Genomic DNA, 17,958 nt, shown 5'->3' on the forward strand with positions numbered 1-17,958 from the left:
TGTACCAGCCTCCCATCAGCCACAAATACAAAGGAAAGAGGTCCCATTTACTTCCCTTCCAACATGCCCTCTTTACATTTGAGGCAGCATGCACAATTGGGATTACATTATTCATCTGCTTTCCTGCAGGTCACAGGTCACTGTGCATCCCTTGACATCCCCCCTTCTGCCCAGGGAACTAGACACCCCTTTCACTCTCCAAGCAGGCCAGGAAGGCTGCGCACACCTCTCCTCCTTCCCATTTGTCCTCACTAAGCCCTCCCACTCCCCGTGTTCCCTAGAGTGAGACAACTCACATGCCGAGTGGCTCCTCCTGCCTTCAGGGAGCAATGGAGTAGGAGGGGAGTCGAGCCAAGAGTTTGTTTCAGTGTCAAACACTTTAATTCGGTTACAGTAGATCTCGTTGTTGGAGTGAAAGGGCCCAAAGCGATCTGCTCTGCCACCAAATACGTACATCTTTGTCCCAATGATGGTGGCCGAGTGGAAGTCTCTCCAGCGAGCTGGTGTGCCCTGGAACAAACACAGGCTGCTAGTAAGTAACACCAGTGAAAATGCAGATTACCCCAGGAGATGATATAACTGGCACTGGGTGGCTGAGTTCAGAGATGAGCAGCCAGCCCACAGAGAACTTGCGCTCCTGCAGGTCCCAACCAAGCGAGACAGAAGCTACATAACAGGTCTATGCAACATCCCTGAAGGGTAACAGAGGTGAAGGGTTCTACATGGTCCAAAGGGATAAACAGACACTGACCTTCGCTGGGATTAGAGTCCACATCATGCTGCTGGTATCCAACTTGTGGATGTCATTTGAGAAGCAGTCAGCCTGGAAGAGAGCCCAATTACCCAACTGTTAGGCAGACCAGGACCCCGTGGCCTTCAGGACACCAGCATGGCCTAGAGACCTGTAATATCCTCTGGAAACTGGAAGTCCACTGACTCGCATCTGATGTAAAAAACTCATTTGATGCACAGGATGGACGCCTCTGGGAATGAGGCAGCTGCCCAGGATTTCTTATCCCCAGCATTCAGCAGGTGGACCCAGGCCTTGTTTACTGGACATCACAGCCCACACTGGATTTGGAATAACTGAATTGCCTCCTGGGCTCTTCTCTGGTGCTCATCACTGCAATATCTGAGTAATTTGCAAACCAGAGTCTGCAGTCAATAGCTGCACAAGTATCCACTACTGTTGGGTGCCCAGCTCGAAACGCCTAGCGCTAGATTTTTCAGAGATGCTGAGCACCCACAGCTTCCACACAGTTCAAATGGCAGTTCTGAGTGCTCAGCACTTCTGAAGGTCAGGGCCCCACTGCCTGTGAAAATCCTAGTGTAACCGGTATGTCCATTGCCATATGGGAAGTCTGCGGCAAAGCCTGTTTCTCCTGGGTCCCAGACCAGTTCCTTAATTACAAGGCTATCCTAGCTCTTCCCGCAACTTCATAGCTCATGCAGTGTCACGTTCTAACTTTTGCTACAAGTGAGGCAAGGATTTTAAGACAACAGCTTCATTCACGGTCCATCCTGTGCAATGGTGAAGAAAAGGTCCGCAGACAGTAGACAGTAAGTGATCACGTAGTTAAGAACTGCATCCTAATGCACATGCACAAAGGGGCAGAACCAAAGTGGCCCAGGCAACATTAGGAATTGCTGGAATGAATGTAAGCGCTTGACTTCATGACACTAATGGGCTTTGAATGTAATTTCCTAGGATTTTTATAAACAGAGACCCACAAGTTCCATGTGCAACTGTAGTGACCCCCTATACATAGGTCATTAGCCGGTTTGAATCCAGGATCATCAGATCTGCTGCATAATCCTTGAGCTCAAATGGCTGCACTAACTATGCTAGCAAGTAGCAGTAGCAAGCTGTTATCTAGCTGGCCAGCCTTTACAGTGGGGGAAGAAGACACATTGCCTAGCATAGAGTCGGCATACTCATTCTGCGCAGCAGCGTGTCTAAGTAACCAAGACTTGTGTCTACCATGAAATACCTGGTTGCTATTGCCAGTTCTGCCAGAAGCGAGTTTGTGCAATCACATCTGTAAAATGGGGAGGGGCCAGGGGAGAATCACACTTACCTGCCTCCAAGGGTACAAGTATGAGAACTTGCTAAACAAGCACAGAACTACTGTTAGCCAAAACAAGACTTGAATACAATTGTGCAGGTCTCCTGGCTCCTAGACCAGCACAACTGCCCTTAGGCTAACAGTACTTTGATATTCTCCTGGGAACTCAGCAAGGCTTGGGGCAAGTCTGGGGCAGACCGAACGTTCAGAGTGTTAAGCAGCACAGAATAAGTTCTACTGCACAAATACAAGTGGCAATTTTCCCTGGCACGTATCTTGACCAAATCTAGGTGGATTTTCACAGGGCCAGCAAAAGTATCTTTCCCTTTAATCCTAGAGGAGATGTCAATTTAGAAACTTGGGCTCCAAACCTTTGAGGTGCTAGATTTGTTCTCAAGAACAGGCTAATTGTTTTTGCTTATTTTTTCCCTGAAATATTCCACGACGCACAGACCAAGCCTAAAATATTTTAAGCTGTAACTCCTAAAATTTGGCCAACTTATCAGGAACTAAAACCAGGGAATTATGCTGGAACGTATTCAACACAGTGGTGCTGGAACATTTTAAGTAGTGGGGGGTGCTGAAAGCCAGTCCCCTTACCCCTGTTTTCCCTCCTCTCCCCTCAGGCTGGGAGCAGGGCTATGTCTCTGCGAGGAGGAGACCTGGACAGGGGTAAGGGGGCCGAGGCCACAGGTGGGGGCAGGCATGAGGCCAGGAGGAGAGCCCTGGGCAGGGGCCGGCAGCAGGGACCCCACATGTGGGGCCAAGAGCAGAGCCCCAGCCATGGGGCCAGGCCCCAGGAGTGGAGCCCTGGGAGCGGGGCTACTGCCGAGTGGGGGGCCAGACATGGGGTAAGCAGCTAGGGAGCATGGCCCTGCACCCGGGGCCCTGAGTGGGGCAGCCCCAGGAGTGAGGCCAGGCACAGTGCCCCAGACATGGAGCCAGTGGCCGAGGAGTGGGGCTAGCGGCTGGGACCCGAGCCCCAGGTGAGGTAAGGGGTTGGGAAATGGAGTGCGGGTGGAGGGCCGGGACAGAGCATAGGCACAGGAAGCACCCCTAGGTTTTACGCACAGAGCCAGCGGCTGGGGAATGGGGCACAGGGCCAGCAGCCCCACATAAAACTTGGAGGTGCTGCAGCACACCCTTACTTCCTGCACCTACAGTTCAGCAGTCTTAGATATGGGTGTTCCTCTGTTGTGCCGATAGTAGTATTCTGGTTACCGGGACAAACTGTTAGAGAGTGGGGTTCCTCAGGTGTTGCCAGACTTCTCCAGACAGACAGACACACGTTATGCCAGAGACCACCTACCAGCTGCTCATAGCCTCCAAAGATATACATGGTCTTTCCGAGGACACTAGCCGAGTGCCCATCTCTTGCTCCTGGGACCATTCCAGAGACCTTGGGCGTGAACCACTTGTGAGTGTCTAAAATACAGAGCCAATGGATGTTAAGAGCAGACACCAAAACAGCATACTCGGGGATGGGAGACTAAATGGGAACAGTTCTTGAGAAGACATCCTTCCAAGGAAATAAAAGCCACCACCTCCCAAATGAGGAAGCCATCCCCTTCCCACTACGTCCATGCCAAAGACTGGAACAGTTGATATTGCACATGGGCCATCCGCCTTTAGTGCTGGTGGGAAGCTCTCCAAGGCCAGGCCACCTGCCAGGGCCCCCACAAACAGGGGCCTTGTGGGACCTAAATTCTGTGGCAAGGCCTACTGATTCCTGTGACAGTGATGCTGAATTCTGCAGCCATTTTTATATATTTTTAACAAACCCGAGTACTCCGAATCAGCACAGAACTCCTTAGGGGGCTTTAATTTTCTATCGATGTAAAGCTCAATTGAGGGGCAGCTCAAATGTGCAGTTGCATATTTTCAATCACCAGCCTGCACAGAACTTTGTAGTGACAATAAGCGCAGAGGCAGCATTTGAGATGCTGGCTGCCTTAGATGGCTGAAGTATGCAGAACTCTAGATCCTATTCAGAGTCAAAGGCATTTCCCACTTGCTTGCATCAGTGAATTTACTTCCCAAGAGCAAGGGAGCCCTTCTCTCTGAATTATCTGCTCTTTCCATCATTACAGTACTTGTCCCACTTCTGTTCACCCTTCCTCACCTGCACCTTTTCCCATCCCTCCAGAGTTTCCATCTTGCCTGCCCCTCTGTTCTCCTTTCCCACAAGTCCACCTGCCTCAGTAATCATATTCAGCTCTCTCTGTGACGTGCTCCTTGGTCTGCAAGCTTTGGGGATGGACTCCATTCAAGGGCATTTCCATGCCCAGCTAAAAGTGTTCTCCATGCAGGACAATGTGAAATAGAGCCAGTGAGAGTCACTGCCAAGCTCATGTTGGCACTTGTCCCAGGACCCCAGTGACAAGCACAGATAAGCCTTGGAGCAGCAGGAGATCCCCTCAGTGCTGCTAGCAGCCAGCAGCAGTGCTTATTTCAGCAAGTGGTAAAATTGGGATCTGCTCAACATTCTCCAGGAGACAAGAACTTCTCTGAACTTGGCCTCCAGCCATAGTTATCTGCCCAGACTCCAGCTGGAGCTGAACGAAGGGGCCTGCTGGAAGGTCAGTGTAAGCATCAGGGAGAAAGGGAAAGCAAGCATTGTTCCCACCAGAATTCCTGCCATGCTTGGGGCCACTTCCAAAGCCAGTCATGCGCTATCATAAAAAGCCCAGCCAAGAGCAATATCAGAAATCAGAGACAGACACACCTAGGACACCTGATCTAGTCCACACCGGCACCCCCCACTCGTCAGAGCAGGCCTGTACCCTACAGCAGTCCCCAGGGCTTTGTCCAGTCTTAAGTGACTCATTCAATGAGGCTTCCACCACTTCCTTCGGGTGAAGCAGGATTAGCAGTGCCCGCTTTCCAGGCTTGGAGAGGACCTGGCACATGTGCATGGAAGGCTGGGCAGGGTTTTGGACTAGGGCAGAAGCCTGGGGCCTTTCCATCAGTTGTTTTCACTTTACATTACTGCTAAATTACTTTAGCCGCAGCTGCAGCAGCTGCGTAGGACCAGCTGCCTCAGGCCCTTTGTGTCTGCAATGGTTTGCTAGGGCTGCCCTCTCCAGCTGGGCTTGTCAGAAAAGACAAAGCTCCAGCAGCAGCTTGAGGAAAGAGCCCATGCAGCAAGCCAAAAGGGGTAGGCAACTTCACCCCCGACAGCCCATTTCTCTTCAGTCCATGAATCCCATTTGCTTCCACATCCTCTTTGCCATTTTCCTGAAATCCCTCTTCACCTATTTTCGGATGCCCTAGTTCTGATCTGCCCCACCAGCTGCGACAGTCACCCCACACCCATCAAGCCCACTCAGACCCCTTCATTGCTTCCTCACTGTGCTGAAGCGCCTCCTCCTTACCTTCCAGGCTCCACCCCACTCTGACCAGGCCTGCTTACCGCCGCTCCCACTCTTACTCATTACAACGTCAGTATCCTCTTCCTGCTTTTGTCTTTGCTCCCCCATGGCACTAAGGGCTGCACAGAAGAACAGCTTCCCTCTCCTGGAGCATCCACACTCTTCAAGAGCTCACTTGCCCTCAAACTTTTTCCAGCAATAGTTATGCAGAATTGTTTGTCACAAGAAGGGAGAACTGTGATTTTAGTTAAGACAAAAGGGAACTCAAAACATTCAAGAGTCTAATTAATCCTAATTTCCCATTAGAAAAGAGCTAAACAGCTGTCATTTCTAGTTCAAAAGCAACAGAGTCAGACAAACGAATACATCTAATGCTCCTAAGCTAGCCAGAGACGCCATCGCTCACATGCTCCCAATAAAAGGCAGTTTCCCAGCCTCTTGCAGTGTTTCTCTAGATTAGGGGTCTGCAACCTTTCAGAAGTGCTGTGCCGAGTCTTCATTTATTCACTCTAATTTAAGGTTCCGTGTGCCAGTAACACATTTAACGTGTATGGGTCTCTTTCTATAAGTCTGTAATATAGAACTAAACTCTTGTTGTATGTAAAATAAATAAGGTTTTTAAAATATTTAAGAAGCTTAATTTAAAATGAGATTAAAATGCAGAGCCCCCCAGACTGGTGGCCAGGACCCGGGCAGTGTGAGTGTCACTGAAAACCATCTTGCGTGCCGCCTTTGGCACCCATGCCATAGGTTGCCTACCGCTGCTCTAGAGAGCGAACTGCAGCCATCACTTCATGGGGACACCTAGTGGGGGAGCAGAACACTACTGCCATGAAACCAGGGGAGGGACAAGGTGGGGAAGGGCAAAAAGCTGGCACTTACTGACATCAAAGGCGTAGAGTACATTGCAGGCTCCCTCAGTGTCGTTACGGCCTCCCCATATGTAGATGGTATCATCAATCAGCACTGCTGAGTGCCCATACCTCATATACGGTACCTCCCTCACGTGGTCCCGGCTGTTTGTCCACACTGGTGGCAGCTTGGTCCAGCGCAGAGACACTGAAAGCAGAAGCCCCAGATTGTGTTATTTTGTTGGTTTGCCCTATTCACACCAGGTGTCAGGCTGCCATGCAGGTGAACACATGGAGAGTGCAGCATGTGCACTGAGTGAATGCATATACGTGGATAGAACCACCTGCAGTTATTCTGCAGCTCATTGTGAGCATACTCCAGTAAGCAAGTAAAAAGCCTTAACTGAATTTGAACAGCAGTAGCTATAGCTCACACTAACATGAAATCCTCTGAAGATATTGGTGGGTCTGCTGGCCCACCAGGGAGTACAGGGAGCAACCAAGGACGTTGCAGAAAAGCTAAGTTATTTCTCTGCATCAGATTTCACTACACAGGGTGTCAGAGGAGACAACTACTCCAGCCAATTCTATTCAGGTAATAGACATGTGGCACTGTCAGACAGACGTCAGAAAGCAAGGTCTGGAGAGACTGATCAGTTGAAGAACAGCATAGCCCTTCAGATCAGATGGCATATTCAAGGAGTCTGAAGAAACTTAAGAATGAAGTTACTGTACCTAAGTTTAGGAGTGTTCCTGGGAATTAGACCAGTGAACCTAACAGGTAAATTAGGTGAAATGATTAGATATAGAATTTGCATGAGCAGGAAGAGGGGGAGAGGAGTGACATGGCAACATATGGAGACCACAATTCTTTAGATAAATCAAGGCTAGAGACATTTGTAAGGAGCCTCAGATGGACCCAAAGCTAAGTGAACAGGCAGCATAAAATTCACTGAAGGCAAATGCAAGGTAATAGTCATTGGAAAGAATAATTTGAACTACTCATGAACATTATTGGTTCTAAGTTGTGGGACACTCAAAATCTCTATGCTATGTACAGCAACCAGAAGAGCAGACAAGATGTTAGGATGCATAAGGAATGAAGCAGAAAGTAACACAGATTATAATGACATTGTATAAATCAATGGCACACCCTATCATCTCCTGGCATACTGTTTTCAGTTCTGTTCTCAGGGGAGGGGAGGGGAGGTTAGACACTGATGAGGAGAGTGATTAGAGGCATAAACACTTCCACATGAAGAGAGATTCGTAAGATTGGGATTGTTTAGAAAGGAGGCTAATGATGAGCAAGATGTGATGACATCCTAAACAACAAATGGCATAGGAAAAATGAAACCAGGCGCTGCTATCTACCTTTTCATAATAAGAGGAAAACAACGGGACAGTCAGTGAAATTGAAAGGCAACAAAGCAATGGATTTAGAAAATTGATACAGGGAAATATTTTTATATAAACACTCACTTAGCCTGTGGCACTCATTGCCACAAGAGATCACTGAGGTCAAGAGGTGAATAGTAGTTAAAAACAGACATGTATATGAATAATGAGAACATATTCCATTAGGCAGGATAAAAGGGTTTAGGTTTTTATATAGAAAGGGTTAAGAACCCTCTTGCTTCAGGGCATAAGTGAACTACTAGCTGATCGTGTTAGCAGCAGCTTCCCTACATACATGTTATTCCATCAGCATTTATTAGATTGTTTCTTGCACCATCCAGTACTGGCCAATGTCTGAGACATCATATGGACTCAATGCACGACTGGTCTGGAAATTCCTATGCTCTTGATTAGATTCTATTTTCAGGCTTTAGGACATCTCTATGGGTGTCCGTCCTCAACTAAAAGGTCTTCTTGCCACTAACCCACTTAGGTCAGCAACTGGCAGTTTCCTGCTTCTAATAAACCATCAGCTGGCTAATACACCACATGCTTCTCCCAAGATGAAGGCAGGTAACTCCTCTGAGCTGTGGAGTGGTACAGAAGACAAGACTTCAGAGAGAACAAGTTGCCAGTAACCAGAAATAAGGGAGAAGCAGACAATACTGTTGAAGAGTAAAGTGGGAGCCTGAAATACATTCCTCAATCTGCAGGTCACTGTAGGATCTCCAGCAAATTACCACCTACTTGCTTTCCCTAACTGCAAGATATGCTATGGGGGTTTACAGATGGGTAAAGCCAGGGCACCATAAGTTGTTCAGAGATCTCAGACTGCCTAGCAGACACTTCCCTTCCTGTTTGCTGCTGCCCAGGCCGCTTCTCCCGTTTACTGTCACACAGGTAACACTAACTGCCTCATGGAAGAGTAACTTCAGGGATGTATTTAGATATGTTTAGTAGCGTTTAATGTTCATTTTCAAACTGCTCGTTTGTCTCTGCCTTTGCTCTTCATTGTGTCATCCCCTCCCTTCAGTTCAGTTTCTCTGCAAAAGAAAGAGCCAGCACCATGGTAACAGTCAGCTCCTCATTGATCCAACCACTTTGGGAACCTTTGTTGTACCTCTTGATCCAAGGATCTCAAAGCACTTCACAGTTGCCCCCAATGTCCTGACATGCCTCAACCTTGAGTTCCAGATACATCCACCACTCTGTCCTGTGGGCAGCTGGAGCTTTGGCCACTTTGGGCTCACAAAGGCATCACCCTGTGCTACCCCTGAAGGTGGAGATCAAGCCCTGCACCTACAGATGTATTTTCTAGGGGAGACGACTGCAATTCACAAGGATCAGTGCTCTCCAAACTAAGGAGCAGTGGTGCATTTGTCTTACATTTGGCCTGCACACTGTAGCTGACTTCAAGAGAAATGAGAGTTTGACAGCGTACCCTGACAACTGAGGCATGGGAATTCCAGCCTCTGCCAGCCCACGGCAGCCGCAAGGATGTAACGCTCTTACCTGCATTAAATACGTGGACATCAATCTGCCGCAGAGTCTCATAGTCTTCACCAGAACAATACCCGCCAAAGGAATACACTTTATGGCCAACAGCCACAGCAGCGTGGTTCACTCTCCGAGGCCCACCTTCCAAGTGCACAGTCCACCGTAACATTCCCTTCTGTGAATGATCTATCCTTCAAAGCTAGAGGGCGCTACAGCCTCATACCCATATGGTTGCCACCATGCTGGGCTGAAGCCACTTAATTCTGCAACAGAGACAGAATGCAATGCTCAGAAGACAGATCCCTACTCTCAGTGTCTCCCCATGCTCCCTGTATGCCAGCTACGAAGGAAACACAGCTCTCAAGCCAACAGCTTTCCCACTGGAGAAGATTTTAAATATCTGTTTAGAACATGCATACAAAGGTCTTTCCACCTTTGTTTGGTATGGGGGTATTTGTGACTATGTCCCCTGTATCTACTATGAGGGAATCTTAAAGGGAGCCTGCAGGCCAGCTTCTTCTGGAGCAAGGAACATGGGGCAGGATGAGGCCATTTCAGACACTACAGAATGTGGCAAAAGCAGGAAAGTTCATGTCAGCCTCAGTGACACCAGGGATCTAAATGGCTCAGGGGATGCAGAACATTTCCTCTGAGGTCCCTAGTCCAAAACTAGGATACCAACCAACGTAACGTCTCCCACAAGTACCGGGCCCATTCCACTATATGTGCTGGATGGTTCCACTAAAGATTACATTGCCCAAGGAAGTGACAGTGCATGGTGCATCGTGAAGCCTGCCCAGAACAGACTACACGCCTGTGTCACTACAGCACCTTCTTCTCCTTACCCGCAGCACATAAAGCCAGTAGCTCAGTATGCACAAGTTAGTCACAAAGAGGCAAAAAATGCTCCACCACACAATACACTGTGTTTTGTTCATAATCTCTTGGGCTCACAAGGTGTTTTAAGCTATGTATTTGCCAGACTGGCAGTCCCTTCCCTCTCCTGATCACAGTGCAGCAGGAGACACTCAAGGAGCAGATAAGCCCCATGGCAGGTCCTTGCCCAACCTGTGAACATTTGGAATTTCTGATGGTATCTTTTGATTAGCTCATATTTTCACTCACACTGAGCCCAAGGCTATGATAGGGGGGAAAAGGAAGGCAGGGGGACAAGATAGCATTTGCTTCCATCTCTGACCAGCTAAGAGAACCACAATAAGTTAAAGCAGCAGCCAATGGTCGTTCTATGGCAAGTCAGAGTATGCTATGGATTTATACAGCACATGTCAGAAGTGTTTGGCAAACCCCCAAGAAGAACACACACAGGCAATTTTTCCATTCACTATTTTTTCCTCTTCAAATTGAGCAAACTCACCAGTTCTTAACCTAGGCATTTATATGGTCCCCTACCACCATCATAGGCGAGTATCGCATTCAACACCCCATGAAGTAGGAAAGTGGAACTATCCCTGTTTTACAACCAGAGAATGGAGGCTCTGGGCAAGCTATTTAACCTTTTTAAGTTACAGGTGTTGTGTGGCAGTTTGATGATTGAAACAGGCTAAGTTTCCAACTTCAGTCACTTTTGTAGCCCTGCTCAATAGTGACTAGAAACCCTACTTCCACTCCAATCTGTCTTAACACAAGCGAGGCAGAAAGGACTCGCTGCAGTTGACTTTTGAAATTTGGCAAGAGAAAGCACAGAAAGTTTCAGCCACAAGATATTTTCAGAAAGTTTGAGCAGTAAGTTACATTGGAAACTGCTCCATAACCTTAAGCACAGAGGGAGCTACCAGTCAACTATTACACAAAGGCACAAGAACGCTACACAAGAAAAGCAAGAGGAGCAATAACCACCACTATTAAACAACACCAACAGTAGTTAGAGACTTGAGCCATTTTATCTTCCCAACATTATCACTGGTAACTTTGACCTCCAGAAGTTAATGAGCCAACAGAATTCACTCCAGAGTATTTCCCCAGCAGAGCAGCAGTTGGAGAATCAGTTCTCCACCTGAACCCAAGCTGTAGGCAGCACTCCAAGCCATTTCTGGAACAATTCCAAACTTCAGCAACATCAACAGTTTTTCTTCTCACCAGCCAACTCCAGTTGTATAAGCTCCCCACAAAAGCTACAGAACATCCCTCAGGAAGCTGCCATGCTGACTGCTAGGGTCACCGTTAGACTAGTTGGTAATTTCAAGTCTAGCCGTTCAACACAGTCAGAGCTGAGAGTGGCTTACCCCACTTCCTAGGGGACTGACAGCCACATCACAATTGGATTGACCTTATTAGACACCAAGGATTTAACAGTCAGCTGCTGCAGGACATGCACCCATAACCACGTTGTGTCTGGCTGAAGGGAGGACGCCTCATGTCTCTCTGCTGCTGGGAGCAGGCTTTTGCATCTCTCTCAGCTGAGCAGAAGAAAGGTGGGAAAAGATAAGTTCCAAAAGCATGGAAATCTGAATTCTTCCATTGGATATTACAGCCTGGTTGACATGCAAGGCAGGGACCCACTTGTTAGCAGCAAACATGCAAATCTCCTCTCCGGAGGTACTTCAGAACCTTCTCCTTGCAACTTGATCTGAGTTGGGCTGAGGTTGGACAGGTTCAACAAACTCCATGGAGCCATCCGAGTTAGCCGAGTACATGGGGATGGGGAACACACTTTCTGCTTTAAGAACTCTTTGGCTTCCCCCCCCCACCCACTGACCCACCACCAAAGCAGCTGTTTCAAGCTTCTCAGTCAGTTGGTAGCCTCCTTTCAATGAGGAAGAGTCACAGTGTTTAGTATTAAAAGCATAACATCTGTGTTCGCACTTATGCGGAGAGATGCTGTCCGGAGCTGCAGAAAGAAGAGCCTCAGACTCAGCTGTCTCTGGTTTCAGTAATCTAGTGATAATTTCATGGGAGAGCACAGTGAACGCTTTCACACAACCCAAAATCTTAAAAAAGCAACTGTGAGCAGAGCACATTCCACAGACTATGTAACGCTACAGTTAAACCAGGGTTTGCCAGCAGGCAGGATTCGGTGCAAAAGCACAGCCACTGTTAAGCTCCCCAACACACACACACGATGGTAACAAGAGTCAGAGCTCTAGTCAACTCACTGAGGGACTTGCACAAGGGGGCTACAAATAGCAGCTTAGACAATTGCACTCAGGCTGCAGCCCAGGCTTTGAAACCCGGAGAGATTTCAAAGACCGGGCTCCAGACTGAGCCTGAACGTCTACACTGCTATTTTCAGCCCTTCAGCAAATGCACAAGCCAGCCAACCCAGGCTCTGAGACTTGATGCCAAGGGGTTTTGGGTGGGAGGGGGGCAGAGTAGATGGACCTTAGTTGTACTTGTGCGCAAAGAGGCTCCGCCTCACACATTTCTCCTTTTTTCCCCTCCAAAAAGTAAGGTAAATGCAGGAGAGGTAGATAACCTAGACACACAAGCCTGCCACAGCACATGTGCTGCCGCCAATGGCTGGCTGAGAAGTATGCCCTTACAGAGACCATATTAGGCTGCAAGTGAAGCTACTGAACTCTCCTCAGCCTGCCTGGCACATTGTACAGTAGCAAAGGCAGAAAGAGGATAGTTTCTGGAACTGCATTTGACAGCCCAATATGTTCTCCATACACCCACAGCCCTAAAGCTTGTTGTTTTGTTAAGCACAGCTGATTGGTAATGGATTCTTAAAGCCATATTAAGCAGTAAGCACCAATCTACAGCATTTGTTAATTCTTTATCCCTTACAAGGCCATAGCAAGTCATGCTCTTGCCTGTAAAGTCTGATATTTTGTCAGGTTTGTTAACCATTCACCACACAGTTGCAATCTGAACCTTTTTGCACAATGAAATTTATGGCATTTTAAAAGTTGGTTGTATTGCGGATGCAGCAGCTTTCAGCAAAAGAACATTTTCAGTTTTTTAGAGGACTGATACATTTAAAAATAAAGTTTATGTAGTGGGTGATCTTTGGAAGCATTCTGTCCCTGACAGACCTAATCAGGGAGTAGAACTAGGCTACTACAAACTGCTTTTGAAAATCCCACATACACTATTTTTAACTGAAGCCCTAACTCATCCTGATGCAAGTTACAAGTCACGCAGGCCAACGTTTTCAAATACATCCCTAAAAAGTAGAGACATACATCAAACCAAAGTCAATAAGAGTTGGGTGTTCATCACCTTTGAAAAGAAATCAGGCCATTTGGATTGCGTGACTAACTTTAAAAAACAGGAGTACTTGTGGCACCTTAGAGACTAACAAATTTATGTGAGCATAAGCTTTCGTGGGCTACAGCCCACTTCTGGCTGTAGCCCATGAAAGCTTATGCTCACATAAATTTGTTAGTCTCTAAGGTGCCACAAGTACTCCCATTCTTTTTGCAGATACAGACTAACACAGCTGCTACTCTGAAGCATGACTAACTTTAGGCACCCATATTTGAAAGTGTTCATCTAAGTCTGTAACAAAAATATAAAAACTATTCATTAGCACACAATATGAATGACAATTAAACATTATCTATACTTTAGATCTTTACAAAGAGCGTACATACCATGTACAAGCATACATATCATGGTTAAGTATGAATTCATTTTCAACCCTCTCACCTCTTTACATGTCCATTTCTATTAAATACAAAATCTTTTCAAGATCACAACATAGAAGATTAAACAATTATACTGTTAGCAATACACAACATGGCTTCTAATTTGCATAATCAACATTCATAAAAGTACAATGAAGAGCAAGGAATGAACCCGGGAGATTATCTTCACTCTCACGTTCACCTCCAGGCCAGCGAAAGAGCCAGTTGTTAAACTTATCTTCCTTTTCTGCCACGGTCTCCATCACTCCCCTCAGATCCCTGCAGTGACTGCCTGTCTTTTGCCACACTGTATTCAGACTGCTTGGCCTCCCCTTCCAGGTTGGGCATAACCTCATCCCTTCCTCTCATCACCTACTTCTTCCTTGATCCCTACACTCTTCCCAACCCTCTCTCCTCTACCTACTCTCTGCTTCTCGACCTTCTTTTATGCTTGAATCACTTCTATTTCTTGTCCACCATGCATCCTCTTTCACCTCATATGTCTCCTTAAAACCCACTTCTGGTGTGCTGCCTCCCATGCAGATCTCCCTCACCATCCTGTCTGGCTGGCTGTCCTCCCCAAATAGTCTACACATGAGAATCAAACTCAGTGGTTTGGAGCAGGCACTTGACCTCTCATAGGTTTGCACATGTAGCAGCAAACTTCACAGGTCCATGTTCCTTCATGGGTAATATTACAGTAAAGAAGGCCTAAGGTAAAGTTCCATTTGTAAGTTTTAGTTTCTAGTATTCAGTTACAAGTTACTATTTTAATTAGGAATAATATTTATACCATCTTTCCAGAGATTTTCTAAATCATGCGTGTTCCACTGTTCCTGTGAAGATATTTCACATGAAGGAGTAAGTTCACAATCTTAATATTAATGAAGCTATTCATCTGAGTTTTTTTTTTTTTTTAAGTGTAAGAATTTTTCAGGAGCATTAAAAGGTCACAATTTCTAATTTTCACTAAACCTTCTCTTTCATGTTTTGTTAGGGTTGAATCACTTTTTGGTTATTTTAATTGGTTAGACACAGCACACCATCCACTCCACAGTTTAAGCAGCAAAGAGTCCTGTGGCACCTTATAGACTAACAGACGTTTTGGAGAATGAGCTTTTGCGTGTGAATACCTGCATGCGTCTGATGAAGTGGGTATTCACCCACGAAAGCTCATGCTCCAAAACGTCTGTTAGTCTATAAGGTGCCACAGGACTCTTTGCTGCTTTTACAGATCCAGACTAACACGGCTACCCCTCTGATACTCCACAGTTTAACAGATTCCCTGTCTCTGGGAGGGAGAAACATTTACTGGATAACATTGCTATGAATGCTTGGTTCCTTTATGGAAATACCTGGCTAAGGAGACGTATATCAAAAACACCTGCCCATAAGTTTGCCAAAAGGTACAGAATTGTATACAGACATCCTCGGGGATGTTTCGTTAGAGACTGTCAGCAAAACAATTAGCAGTATGAAACTGCTTCCACGTGGCATATTGACAGCTATTTATTTTAAAGATGAGACAACTCAGAGGGTACATAGAAGCTCTAGAACAATGAATGGTACAGAGAAGGTAGATCAGGCTATTCTATTTGCCCTATTCTTCTACTCCAATATAACTGTGAAGTTGAAAGGTCGCAAATTCAAAAATGATCAAAGGAAATACTTTTCCACACAGTGCGAGTTAATTTTCTAACAGTGAGCTCCGCTAGCTATCACTGAGGCCAAAAGCTTAGGAGGATTCAAAAATGAATTAACTTTTGTATAGATAATGAGATTATTCGGAGTTACAACTCTAAGGGTTAAACAAGGATAAAGTTTGGAAGGGATACCAGCCCTAGAGCATTAGGGCTTAAGCCAGTCACTCACTGCCAGGACACTTCTCTACCAGCGGGTTATTCCGTAAACTGCTAAGGCAGCACTCCTATCCTCTTCCTCTGAAGCGCCTCGCACTGATTGCTGATGGAGTCCTACCACAGGGGGACAATGCTCTGATCTGGCACGGCAATTACAATGTTCTGTGTAATTTAAGCTCTCCTTGGTCATGTTCCTAGTTCTTTGTAAGGGACAAGGAGATTAACTCTTATGAATTAATAAAAGATTAGTAAGAATGAGCCACTGGTATTTAATGAAAATGCACAAAATCCTTCTTCTGCCCCACAGGAGCTCTTCGGAGTGGACACTCTGGCTACACAGGTTTTATTTTCATTGCTGAAGGGATGCAAGTGTTAATTATTTGATGCAAGAGTAGCAAGGAGCAGCTCAATGACAGTGTGCAAAGAGTATCCCCATCCCACTGCCAGGGTGGCAGGTGGGCATGGCACTCAGCCATAATGGAAGTTTCCCTGAGAACTATCAGCAGAGATGTGACAAATGATAGTCTTTAGAGAAATATTCATCACTGAGAGGAATGGGGCAACTCACTCCCTAGAGCCAGTAACTTTTAGATAGTAACTTGTCACTAGAAGGGTTACAAGCTTCCCCTCCCCCCCAAAAAAACTACATTCTGTAGAAAATAGGAGTCTTTAATCTTTAGACTACAGAAGGAATGTGGCTATTTCTACCATCTCTGACTACAAAGCTGTTTAAAGCATATGCATAATTCAGCGAACCAGTCCTCAATCAAGTTGTGACAGCCTCACCAAGTTGCGTGTCCTTCCATGGGGCTACAGCTATAAAATTACATCAGAAAAGTACGTTCTGAAACAGCAATAGCTACTTGATCAAATTGGTCACAATTAGCCCATGCAACAGTTCTCAAGTTTGACTCTATAAAACTGGTGTTATTAGGAGTGAACAAAAATGGCTGCACTTCTTGCAAAAGTAAGAAATTTCACGTTTTCATTGCCCTACAACTCATTTCTTGGCTAATTTACTTCAGACTTCCTACATGTATTTTCGGGACTAAAATTAAGCATGAGCATTTTCAGGTCAGAAGTTTCGCTGACAAACATAAAAGATGGTCTAAAATTGAGACCAAGACGGCAACCTTAGAACAATGCCCATAATACCCAAGCCCAGATGGAGCAGAACCCATTCCATGCTGGAATGAGAGCATGCAGCCGGGCTGGCCCACCAACCTGTGTGCCAAGGAAACAGACGCTAAAGCCATTTCTAACAAGTGCTCAGATTTGTCCGATTCCACAGATCCAGCTCTCTCTGCCTAATCTCCAAACCAGATGGGAAAACCCAGCAAGAAGCAGTCTGGATTTCCCAAGCCCCACCCTGCTATCTCAGTCCCTGCTAAGGACTCCCCAAGCAGCAGGGAAATCTGCACTGACAGTCTCTGTTAAAGTGCATGGAGGAGAGAAAGTCCCTACCGTGCTACTGCCTTAGTCCTCAGGGCTCTGTGTCCTGAGATGTGCCAGCCACAAGGTTTAGTAGACTTAAAATAGCCCCAGCCAGCTTGAAGCTGTCCATATAGACTTTTCTATTTCAGGCACATTCAACTTACCATTAGATCCAGCCACAGAGTAATCCAGTTTCTACACTCACTCCTGACATTTACTCACTGCTTTGGCTATTTGTTCCAAGGCAGCAGGAAATACAGGGGTTGTGTCTACATAAGTGTATTTACCGGCTTTTTCAGCACAAACCCAGTTACACTAGATTTGATTACAATGGTGCTGCTGAAGGGTCACTAAATTTGCTATCACAAATACAAGCCTTGAGGCTTGTTCAAGACACCAGGTACTCTTGAAGCTCATCACTTCAGAGAGCAGAAACTCACCAGGTTTCCTTTCAGGCAGATCTCAGCACTGCCCCTGTTTATATCTCATTTCCCATCTCCTGCCATTATTCTGTTCAGCTTCTGTCCCAGCTAATTTCAATCCCCGTGATGCTTCTTTCTTTGCTTTGTCCCACAAACACATCTGCACTTTCTTCCAGGGTCCCCTTATGCCTAGAATAACTCCTTCTCCCCAAAAACCAGTTCTTCCTGCACAGTCACACTCTCACACCAACCTAACATCTATATAAGTAGACCTCAAACAGAGAATACAAAGGTGCACCCTGGGAAAACAAGCAGCCTCATCCACCATTTTATGTAAACCTCCCTCCCATCTGAAGCCCTCTCCCCCTAGATCATGTCATGTCACACTTCATCCAGATTGTCAAATCATCAGGAGAGTATTTCCTTATTCTCTGTAAGACACAATGCGTGCCTAAAAACATTGCTACAACA

General features: G+C 46.3%; 1 protein-coding gene across 4 annotated transcripts in view; it reads right to left on the minus strand.

Moving 5' to 3' along the window:
• Positions 1 to 17,958, minus strand: part of KLHDC3 (kelch domain containing 3) — a 37,347-nt gene that overhangs the window by 15,277 nt on the left and 4,112 nt on the right. For all 4 annotated transcript variants that reach the window (XR_004373724.2, XM_075064537.1, XM_032780480.1 and 1 more), the window contains 5 exons: positions 9,199 to 9,446; positions 6,320 to 6,496; positions 3,376 to 3,491; positions 752 to 823; positions 297 to 510 (listed from right to left, as the gene is read on the minus strand). Coding sequence is in view for 3 of the 4 variants with exons in the window: in XM_075064537.1 (XP_074920638.1) it covers positions 297 to 510; positions 752 to 823; positions 3,376 to 3,491; positions 6,320 to 6,496; positions 9,199 to 9,352 (733 nt within the window). In the remaining variant the exon portion in view is untranslated. The remainder of the gene's footprint in view (positions 1 to 296; positions 511 to 751; positions 824 to 3,375; positions 3,492 to 6,319; positions 6,497 to 9,198; positions 9,447 to 17,958) is intronic.

Source organism: Chelonoidis abingdonii, chromosome 3 (genome assembly GCF_003597395.2).
Source record: "Chelonoidis abingdonii isolate Lonesome George chromosome 3, CheloAbing_2.0, whole genome shotgun sequence".
In the NCBI taxonomy this organism is placed as follows: domain Eukaryota; kingdom Metazoa; phylum Chordata; order Testudines; family Testudinidae; genus Chelonoidis; species Chelonoidis abingdonii.